This window comes from Gekko japonicus, unplaced genomic scaffold, assembly GCF_001447785.1.
Source record: "Gekko japonicus isolate JY-2015 unplaced genomic scaffold, Gekko_japonicus_V1.1 scaffold14, whole genome shotgun sequence".
In the NCBI taxonomy this organism is placed as follows: Eukaryota; Metazoa; Chordata; class Lepidosauria; order Squamata; family Gekkonidae; genus Gekko; species Gekko japonicus.
Window position 1 is genome coordinate 1,227,005 of NW_015176452.1, and position 11,431 is coordinate 1,238,435.

General features: G+C 40.0%; 1 protein-coding gene across 1 annotated transcript in view; it reads right to left on the reverse strand.

The window, feature by feature from the left end:
- Positions 1–11,431, reverse strand: part of PPP2R3A (protein phosphatase 2 regulatory subunit B'', alpha) — a 59,705-nt gene that overhangs the window by 42,630 nt on the left and 5,644 nt on the right. The window contains exon 2 of the mRNA XM_015426847.1: positions 1,839–4,367. Within this exon, the coding sequence (XP_015282333.1) occupies positions 1,839–3,824 (1,986 nt within the window). The 5' untranslated portion in view covers positions 3,825–4,367. The remainder of the gene's footprint in view (positions 1–1,838; positions 4,368–11,431) is intronic.

Genomic DNA, 11,431 nt, shown 5'->3' on the forward strand with positions numbered 1-11,431 from the left:
GTTAAGAGGTAGGTGCCCCAAAGAACACATATTTTTCTAGCTTGAACTATAAACTAAAATAATGAGGGGGGTCTTTCTTTTGCTTTTCTCTATTGTTAGGGGGGGAAATTCTACCTCCTTAACAAATTTGTTTAGCTTCTTACAAGATTGGCAAAATGCAGATTTTAAAGATTATATTACATATTTGTCCAGTCCTTAATCCACAACAATTCAGAGTAGCCTGTATGGTTCTCTCCTTCTCACATTTTATCCTCAAGGTAACCTGGTGAGATAAATTGACCTGAGAAAGAATGACTGTTCCAATGCCATTCACTGTCACCTGAATGAATCTGATCCAATGTCATTCAGTGAGCTTCAAGGCTGAGGTGATTTGAACCTACATCCCCCCAGTCCTAGTCCAACTACTACACCACAGTGTCTCACGCAGAAATCCTAGATGTTATGCTTAACAGTGTGAATATTCCCCCTTCCAGTTAAACACAGAAATCTAGAAATAGTGGATATTCTGATACCACCAGCAAAACCTTATCTAAAACAGAGAAAAATTATGATATGAATGAACTCTGACCTCATGAAAGCTTAGGTTGGAATAAATTTTGTTAGTTTTTAAGGTGCCATTGAACTTCTGTTTAATTTTAAAGGCAAACATGGTTTCATATTAAAACTACTTTAAAACAATTTTTTTAAACCCTCCAAACTGCATTCAAGCAGAATCTTCTTTTCTTTCACATACAGGCATAGCTGAACTACAACTGGTAAAATCAATAGTATGGACACCTTAACAGGCTATCCAACAGGACTGCTACCACATAATCCCACTGAAAAAAATATTCCCCAAAAGGTGCAGCTTTTAAGAATTTAATTTTCACATATACCAATTCCATTTTGTGTGTCTCTCAAACATCTCTTTGTAACTGTGTCATATTATTTCCCAAAAGCTGGTTTTACTTCTGCATAGGAAACTGTGGTTAGCTACAGAGGATTATTTCTATATAGCTATAGATTTCTATATAGATTTTCTATATAGCTACAGAGGATTATTTCTATATAGCTATAGAAATAAACCCTTTCTTAATGCTACTGTAGCACTAGCCCTGATCCAGCATTATTAGTTTGATCTCTGCACAATTGTCATGGATGGAACAGGGGAGGGAAGCTTTTCCAGGTGTTGAACAATTATATCGTAAACTAGCAAACAGCTTTTGGATTTAGTCAACTTCAACTGATACTGAAACTGTATTTATTTTCTTTTTAAATTCACTTGCCTTTTCATGCATTAAAATTAGTATTATAAATGGTTACAAAAATAATCACGAGGAACGGGCTCATCACAGATATTATCCAGATGGTGTGTGCAACACTCACACCAAACTGCACACATATCCACTGCAGCTGTGCTAGTCACAATTCAGGGAGGTGCTTTTGAATTTTCTAGGGTACAGCTTGACGTGCTACAAAAACATGTAAAATTGGTTTGACCGGAGATTATGGCAGGGCACAAAACATTAACATTTGTATCATGGGGAAAGAACGGCTCTACAATAAAACCCCCAAGTCTCTGAAAGCCATTATCTACAGACAGCTCTTATGTATGCTTTCAGAGGTGACAAATGCCTAGGTCTGTTTTGCCATGTGAACCCAGTGGGAAGTCCTAGCTGGTGCACACATGAAGTCAAAGTCACAAACATGGGATATACACATATGTGTTAGTCTGAAAGTGCCACAAAACTCCATATATGGGATACTTGGTTTTCTATACAGAAATGATAATCATCTGAAGTGATTCATTATATGAGAAAAAAAACTTGAATGTTCAGTGAAAAGATCTGCATTCTTACCTTGATAACCTCTGGTGCCTGTTGAATTAGCGCTGCAGTAGGTTCTTTGGCTGCTGCACCTGGGTGGCTCTGCTGGACAGCTGTAACAGAGGGAGTGGCCAGAGTTTCCTGAAGAATGTGCATCACTTCCTTCTCTTTTGATAAGCTTCCCTTACCCATTCGAAATTCTACTAGTTCCTGGGCAAAGTCCTCTATACTCTCCAGGATGCGCAATAGAAGGGTTTTGTCTTCTTCCTCCATTTTATGACCATTGGTTTCTATGAGTTTTGATAAAGAGGGAGAAGCACTTTTGTCTGTGAGTGAACAAGCTTTACTGTTGTTTTCAAGAGTCCGAGACAGATCAGTATCTTTCAGACATGGAGTATCAGTATCCTTACTGGATGTCTCTCTCAGGGTAGTTTCCATTTTCTGTGAAAAATGCTCCAAGTCCAACAGAAGTTTGTCTATCTCTTCTTGGTTGCTCTTTCTACATTCTTCTTTAAAAATCTGAGCAGTAGCATCAAGGCTATTGACAGAGGTTGCTTGAATGGTTGCTTGGGTGGAAGTTTGGGCCAGTGTTACAAATTGTCCTACAACAGGCATTTTTTTAGTAGAGTCCACAGCAGGGACTTCCCTTTCAGTTCTCTGCTGACTGCTCTCTGAATTCTCCCAACTTCCTCTACTCTTAGCATCTGATACTCCGCCTAACTCCTTTCCCCTGTCTGATTCTTCCACAATGTGCAGAGTTTCTGTGGAAGATATGCAGCTTGACAGGCTTACAGATTGTAATTGAGGTAGTGAGCAAGCATCATTTTTATATCCTAAGTTGTCCTGTTGGTTGTTGTCATGTAAATCAGTTGAGGAAAAATCTACATCAAGGATCTGAGTAGGTTTTGATAAGCCAGTTATATCAGTGGTGTTCTGGCTACCTCGCAAGTCTGTAGTGAGAGACTGCCTTATTGTGGAGGATGAAGAGCGTACAACATCCTCATATCTAGGTGGCTGTTCATTGCCAAATATTGGGGGGAAATGAGCCTGTTGCAAAGCAGATAAACTGTTAATCAGTTCTACCATGTCACTGGGCTCAGAGAGTCCAGGCTGTCTAAATTCAAAAGGCAGTTTTTTAAGGTAAGAAGAAAACCTTGTCATTAAATTCATATAGATAATTTCAGAGTTGACTAAGGGATCATTACTGTTTCCTCCACTGACACTACCCGAAGATTTCTTCCTGATGCACTGTTTTATTATATCAGTACACTTCTTCAAGTCCTCTGAGCATTTGAGCAAGATGTCCAAGCACATCTTAATATCTCCACTGGAAGAACCATCCAGCTTGTGCTTTTCCAAGATCTGCGTGATAAAGCTCTCCTCAGAGAAAGTTTGTAAAGGCACAGGAAAACTAGAATTCACATTTCCCTCTAGTGAGGTCCTGCTGACCTGCCATTTCTCCTCAGGTGAGGAAATCTGCGACAGGCCAAAGGGAGGAGGGGAATTTTCATCATTGCTGAAATGTCCATAGATCAAATCAAAATCGAGTGACCTTCGGTTGAATGGGTCTGACTTAACTTTTCTTCCCTTTCTGTAGGTCACATGATTGGAAGAACTTCTCAACTTTTCAAATGAGAATTCTTTTATTTTTCCACTAGCAAGATTTATAGTTTCTCCAGTGATATTCTTCAGGTTTCCAGTGCTTTGAACTGAAGACCCCTTTTTGAGTCTTGGATTATTAGGGAGAATTTGGTGATAATCTTCATCCCCAGTCAAGGAAAGGGAATTTTCAGGCATTGAAAACCTACGGGTCAGATCTGAACATCTGAGGTCTGGAGTAGGAACTTTCACGAGCTCTGCACAAACACTGTGGTGCGCCACTATGCACATAACTCCTTGCTTGAATATCTGACATGCTCCAGTGCAGTAATGCACAGCTTGTTGGAGTCTCCGATCTATCACAACACTGCTGTAACAATTCGCTGTTGTTACAACACGCCTATAGGTTGCAGCCATCATATGAATTCTAATTGACTGCACTATGAATTAAGATAATAATCCCATTACTCCTTCTCCAAACAGCCTGCTTTGATATTTAATAATTTTTATATATGTAAATTCCAGGGTGATTCCGTTAACTATGAAAGTAATCTGAAACCTTGGAAAAGCAATTCATTGTCAAGATTCCACAGTTAAGAGGGCTAAGACAGTTACCGGTTAAAAAATTAACAGAACAGGTGTAATATGCAAAACTGAATTAAGGCACATGGATTACAATTTGTTGAGTAGTGTTCTAATGAAAGACTGCCCCCCTTCTCTCAGTCCAAATAAATGTCAGAGGTAGAATTGTAGAACTTCAGTTGACTTGAAGGGGAAAAAAGGGAAGGACTAGTTTTCTCTTGAGTTGTTGTTGTTCAGTCGCACAGTCGAGTCCGACTCTTCGCGACCCCATGGACCAGTACTTTGACCTAATTTGCTGTTTTGATTTTCAGATACCATTTAGAAGCAAAAAGGATGTCATACACTTGAATGATCACACTGGACCATTGACGAGGGAGATACCTGCAATTACAAATACTAACAGTAAGCAGAATGTTCAGTTGCAGATAAAAATTCAGCTATTCCTTCATATTTTATGCAGTTATTTTAAAATCCCTACAGTCAAGTCTTTATTCTGACTTTGGTGTAGTTCTATATGTTGTCTAAGATACTTTTAACTCACATAATTAACATTTTGATGCATATAATGGCCCTGCAAAACCAATACATAGTTTACCCAAGTATGTAAAAGTAACTACTTCTGCAATTAAACAACAAGGGTTTATATGTCTATTTAAATAAGGAAACCTATAATAAAAATAGCACGCAATGCAGGTTAGAGAAAGTCATGCTTAAGATCCAATGGATATATAATTTAAAGAGGTTGCCTGTAACATGTCCCATGGATTTCAACATGACTTAGCCTTTTCTGGATTGGGACAAAGATAATAAAATTCAGAAGACATTCCTCCACCATCTTAAGTATATTTTCTGTAGACCTGTAGATCTGTGAAGATTATAGCTTTGTGCTACAGCACCTGGAATTTAAATGTCTAACAATACTGCAGTCTCAATAATCAATGTAATAATATACAAACTTTGTAACAAACAACTTGATATTTGGTGTGAGTATACAAGGTATTATTCAGCCAGCATCTTTTCCTTAGCTATTTTTATTGCACCAAAAACATCAACATTGTTACACTCCTATTCTTTCAGTGCAATCTTAAACCACGGATTCCATTTAGGATTATGCTGTAAATTCAGTATCCATGCATGCCAACTCTAGCCATTTATTCGACCTCATTGGGCCTGATTCCCTGTTAGCAACCATTTCCATTCCAGAAAAGAGTTTTTACTGGGACTGGAATTTTATCTTTTCTGATCTGATGGCATCAGAAATACAATGGCAGTTAAAATAAGTATGTGGTTTTTGGGGGGCATAGAGTATTTTTCAAATGTCTGAGATGTTCTAAACTAGGTGGAGGCAAATAGCAGAGGCCATGAAACTGTTTGGCCTCAAGGAATTATACCAGCAGTAGCCATTTCCTAATGTGGATGAAAATTCATATAATGACTTTCACTGAAAATAAAAACTAATGACACACAATTTTTTTTATATATATCCAGCCAGAATCTCTCTTTGACCCATTTTTCCTTACATTGAGCAGGATTTTTTTTAATCTTATGGGAACATCTTTTGCAAGTATAATATAAACTTTCTTTTTGGCAAGGAGCAGAAGGTTAGCAATGGAAGGGACACAGGTTCGAATCCATCCTCTACCATGGAAGCTTGCCAGGTAATCCTGGGCCAATTATTCTGGGCGATTTCTCACTAGAGCTGCCTCGCAGCACGGCCGCCATTTGCCCCGACACAAACATGTCAATTTCACACCCGAAGCTCTGGGGCTGCATTTTGACTCCGGGCTTCGCCCGATTTCCTCCGCAGTTTCGTGATCCTGGTTTTTGAGGATCACGAAACTGCGGAGGAAATCAGCCGAAGCCCCGAGTCAAATGCAGCCCCGCAGCCTTGGGTGTGAAATTGACATGTTTGTGTTGGGGCAAACGGCGCTGTGCTGCGAGGCAGCTCTAGTGAGAAATTGCCCTCTGTCTCAGTTTTACCTACCTAACAGAGCTGCTGTTGTGAGGATAAAAAAGAGGAAGTAATGTTTAAGCTGCTCTGAGTCCCCAATGGGAAGAAAAGCAAGTTATAAATATTTAAATAAAACATATTACTACAGCATTGTTAATTACTGAAAAAAGAGTTAATTTAAAGCTTTATTACATTACAGTAATAACTGAAGCACAGAAACTTAGCACAGAAAACTTAGCTTTGGGGGGAGGGGCTTTGGCGCAATGAAAAAGCCAAGTTCTCTGCCTGAGTCCCTGGATAGCGGCTGCCAGTCTGATTTTGGAAGGGGCTATGAGTCAGGGGTAGACCATCTGCTTGGTATGTAGAAGATCCCAGCTTCAATCCCTAGCATTTCCAGCTAAAAGGACCAAGTAGTAGGTGATGTGAAAGACCTCTCTACCTGAGACTCTGAAGAGCTGCTGATAAAACCATGGCTGACTGGTAGTAAGTTGCAGCACATGACCAGTAGATGGCAAAATGTCTACATCGCAGTGTAAAGACATTCCTTCCCAAAGCACATGTACCTGGAGGCCTAATATGGGACAACTACAACAGATAGCAAGTCTCAATAGAAACAAGAGTGCAGTCTTCCTATATACTACTACAGTTACAAATATGTAAGTCAGTCAAGTGTGATAAAATAAGGACTGGAATGTGCAGCAGGTAATCTGACTGCTACATTGTAATTAACACAGATCTTTTCCTTTAGTCCTTGCAGAGACATGGAAATAGTGAAAACAAAGGTTGCTGCCATATGTATTAATACATTTTTAACTTCTTAGATATAAAAATAATGCACATTTACTTAACCACCCAAATTGATTGGTTTCCCTAATAAACCAACCCTGATTATTCAGTATGCTGGTGAACATTAGGACTCCCTTAGATCATCTGAAAACGTGTAATGCCTCTAAGCATCTACAGCCTGCAGCGAAAGTCAGACAGGAGTTTTATTCATTCTGCAGCAACAGACTAACTCAGCTACCTCCCTGGATTTGTCACCTGTAACAATTTATATTTTGTCTACATCCAAAGTAATGAAATTTTTAAATGAAGACTATTACAAACAATAATGGCATAGACATACTTTAAACCACCAGTCTCATTATCAGTTCAGATGGGCTCTGTCCAGCTGCGCATGACATAAAGTCGACTGTGTGATCTGAGAGCAATTTGCCAGTATGATCACCAGTGGGTGGTAAGACAGAACAGGCACAATAATTCATGCAGGGCCCAGTCTTATATGTCATATCACTGAGTATTTTCTACTGGTCAGGAGAGCACATCTGAGGTCTAGGATATTCTACAGGTCCAGACACAGTGAACTGTAGCTTTATTAAATGATTTCTCACAACTACATCTGTGTAAATTAGACAGTATACCCCCTTCCACAACCCCCCCTAAAATAATGTTAAACATTTGTTTCAATTTCACCTGATATTCCTGTTTTATTAGATACAGCAATCTAGCCAAATTATGCTTGAAAAGGCTTTTCTTGAAAATAAATGGTTGAGGGCCATCAATTCTGTCCAGAAATAAAAGCCTGGAAAGAAGAAACCATCTTTTATTTCTCTAAGCCTGCAGTTGTTTTCCAGTTGGGCTTGTGGTAGCATGAACTATTGTAAGTGTACTTTATATGGACTTTGTTTTAACTGCTGCCATGCAACTAGTTCCAACCTTAAGGGCAGGGAATTGGTTTCATAGAATGAACAGCAAATGAACAGGGTTCTTTTGTGTAGTCATATAATACATCAGATCTTTCCCATTTGTCATAAAATATTAATCATATTTCAAGGAAGAAAACTGTTCCAGAGCATAATTATACGAACAGTTGTATTCAAAATATGCCGTAAACTCCATACACTTAATTATTGTACTTCACAGCTAACTGAAACATTACTGATTCGGGCTGTTTGTGTAATAGTGATCAGCCACAATTTAGGTTGCTTGCATTTCATGTGTACCAAATAAACATAAGGCACACTTAAAACTAGTCACTAAAGAGGACCTGTGTGCTACTATCAAAATCTTGCCCCCACCTCAAGATTTCAATAGCTACACTGGTGCTATAAGGTTGCCACTCACTGTTTAAATGTAGTATCTACCTGAATACTGGTTGGTTGTCAAAAGGCATGCAGAGGCTCTTGGAATACAATATGAAACAGAACACAAGCAAAGTAATCAATCTCCAATTGGCTACCATGTCCCATATTTAATATTTCCTCCATGTCCAACAGATATTTCTCTCTCTCTCTCTCTCTGATCTACATGGTTTTTTCTGTGTCTTACTTGGCATGTTTCTCTACAAGAGAACCAGGGAGCCCTGGAAATATTTTCCCCACTCCTGAACGTAGGGCTGGCCCACCCACTGAATGTATGAAATACATTCATTCTAGATTCTAGAAGCCATTCTAGAAGATACATTCTAGAAGCCATACATCTCTTTTCCAGCCACAAACAATCTCTGAAATTTTGCCCTAGGCACAATCAAAGGCTATCTACCCCTCAAGTTTGCAAACAGTTATTGAGTTTTGAGAACTATTTATTTCATCCTTTTTGGAAACTTGGCTACCTTTTTAAGACTTTGTGTTAAACAACAAAGATCCAGCATCTGATATGCCACCTTACTGTAGTTTCCTAGCAATATTATGATCCGATTATGTTCTCAAACTTATCATGTTTCTGGGTTTGAGATTGAATGGGTACTTTAACTTTTTATTAATCCTTCCCTCTCTATTAGACTGTTCTTATGGGTTTATGCTGTATTGTTAGTTGTTTTGGCTTATTGTCTGTAATTTATATTTCACAAAAGATTTTGAAAAACTTAAAAAAAAATTAAGTAGTTTGCAAACAGTTTCCCTGAGTCGCCATCTAAGAATGTAATATAACTGTGTTAATGTCATCTTTTTGTCTCCTCCCTTTTTCCTTTTTTAACTTGAGCAAAAGATGAGTGAAAATCAAAATCTTAGTCACTGGTTTTCAATTTTAATTATTAGCTCCTAATAAAAGCATATCATAACTATCCTGGGATTTTTAAAAATAATAGACCAAGTTGACTGGCTACATGAATTGCTCCAAACTTTTTCTAGAGTACATAGGAATGCCTAGGAGGAGGTCTGGACTCAACACTCTCCACAAGCATATTCTCCTCATATCTCAATCCCCACTCAGCAAAATGGCTGGTAGTTAGATGCAGTAGCAATGCAGGATGTGAAAGATGCGCATTTTAATTAGGTATGTAAATGGTGGGTTGGGAAATTCCTGGAGATTTTGGAATGGAGCCTGGGGAAGAGAGGGTTTGGGGAGGTGAAGGACCTCAGTTAATCCATCACCCTTTAAATCTGCCATTTTCTTTAGCAGAAGTGATCAGTACGTTCTGGACATCGGTTGTAATTCTGAGAGATCTCCAGGCCCCTTCTGAAGGCTAGCAACCCTAACATTGGACATTATAGAAGGTAACAAAATATGCCTTGATGACACTAATACAAGATTAGGAATAAATGTATTGGACTCGAGTGAAGAAGTGGACTCTATTTATAAATTACTGGAATATGTAACCAGATTTTCTTAAATTAGACATGATTTGGGGGGGGGCAATAGAACGGAAAGGACTCAACAACAATCATGTTTCATGTGTTACTAGGAATAAGGCCCATTGTGGAAATAATACTACGAGATCTAGAAAGGGGCTCTGGGCGGGCGCCCTGGCCTTGGGCACTCAGCATCAATTTGCTGTGGTGACATCAGCAGGGCATAATTACACAGAGCTTACCATTTTCTCCAGGGGAACTGATCTCTGCCATCTGAAGAACAGTTGTAATTCTGAGTGATCTCCCGCCCTCCCCTGGAGATTGGCAACAGTGGTTCCCTAGGAGGAAATGGCTGGTTTGGAGGGTAGAATCAATGCCATTGTACCTGTCTGTGGACCCACCCCTCCTCAAACCCCACCCTCTCCGGGTTCCACCCTTCAAATCTCCAGAAATTTCCCAACCTGGAGCTGGCAACCCTATCTCCGTCCCAGCCAACCATCAACCTACCATTACCTGCCCCTCAGATTTCAGCTTTCCATCTCCCCACCACCACCTGCAGCCTCTACCTAGGAAAATTACAGACTTTCTCTGCAATGGAGACCAAAGCAGCTTACATCATTCTCCTGTCTCCCTTTTGATATGCACAGGCTGAAAGTCTGTGACTGGTCTGAAATCACCCACTCAACTTCCACAGCAAGAACCTGGGTCTGGGAGACCCTGCTCTGAAGTGCTAACTGCTACGCCTAGGATAGCCAACCTCCAGATGGAGCCTAAAGATCGTTGGGTATCACAACTGAACTCAACAACAGATCTCTCCCCCCTAGAGAAAATAACTGCTTTGGAGGGTTGGCTTCATGGCATTCTATTCAGCTGAGGCCTCTCCCCTCCCCAAACTCTGGCTTCTGTAGACTCCACCACAAAATATCCAGGAATTTCCCAACATGGAGCTGGCAGCCCTAGTCAGGACTGGCCCCAATGAGATTCCCACAAAGGCCTGGAAAGGGCCTCCTGCCTTTTCCTTTTTACTGACAGAACCAAGCTTGTTTGCCTAGCAACAGCTACTAAGGGAAAAGTTAGTCCCACAGGAGCCAAGCAGAAGGGTCTTCGTCAGGAGAGACAGCCGTTTTGACAGTTTATTCTGTGAGGGAAGAGAGTCCAGGCTAGCAGTGGGTGGGGGAGAGGAGCGGACCCAGCCAATGGCACACAAGTACTCTTGAGTGGTAGTTGATGGGCCAATGGCTGATGGAGCACACAGCACAGCCAATGGGGGAGCTGGAAATGGCCAGCGCATTAGGACAATTATATATATAGGATATCTGGAACTTTGTGTATATAAATTGATTTACATAGGAATACTACTACTAAATAATATAGAGTCTGATGGTAAAGAAAGAAGAGTGACAGCAAGAGTGGTAGATAAAGTAATGGAGAAGGAGGCAAAGAGGTTAAAGCAAAGTGGTAGAGATACGATAAGCATGGGAAGGAACGTTTTGGAATGGTGCTCATAGGGAGGAAGGAGGAATCTCTCCCATTCGAGGCTACACAGACATTGAATTAACAACTCTTTTTGCCAAGTTAAATATGAACCACAGAAGGAGCAAAAGAAAGGAAAATGGAGATGGAAACATAACAGTGTTACATCATTGTATGCTATGTGTAAATTCTGAGGACACACCATGTTTGTCGTGATTGCCCTGGCAACACAGATTAAATATTTAGCCTCTCTACCCCCCCAATACAGATTAAATATGTAATTATCACCTTTTTTCCTTTAGGCAGTTTCAGATAAGCTAGTTCCCCCCCACACACCCCAGGCAAACTGACTAGGAAGCAGAGGCAGAGTTGCTATCCTTGCCCAGAAAGACAGATGTAAAGTGACATGAGCTACAAGCTTCATTTTCATTATATTCCGTTGGTAGTGTTTA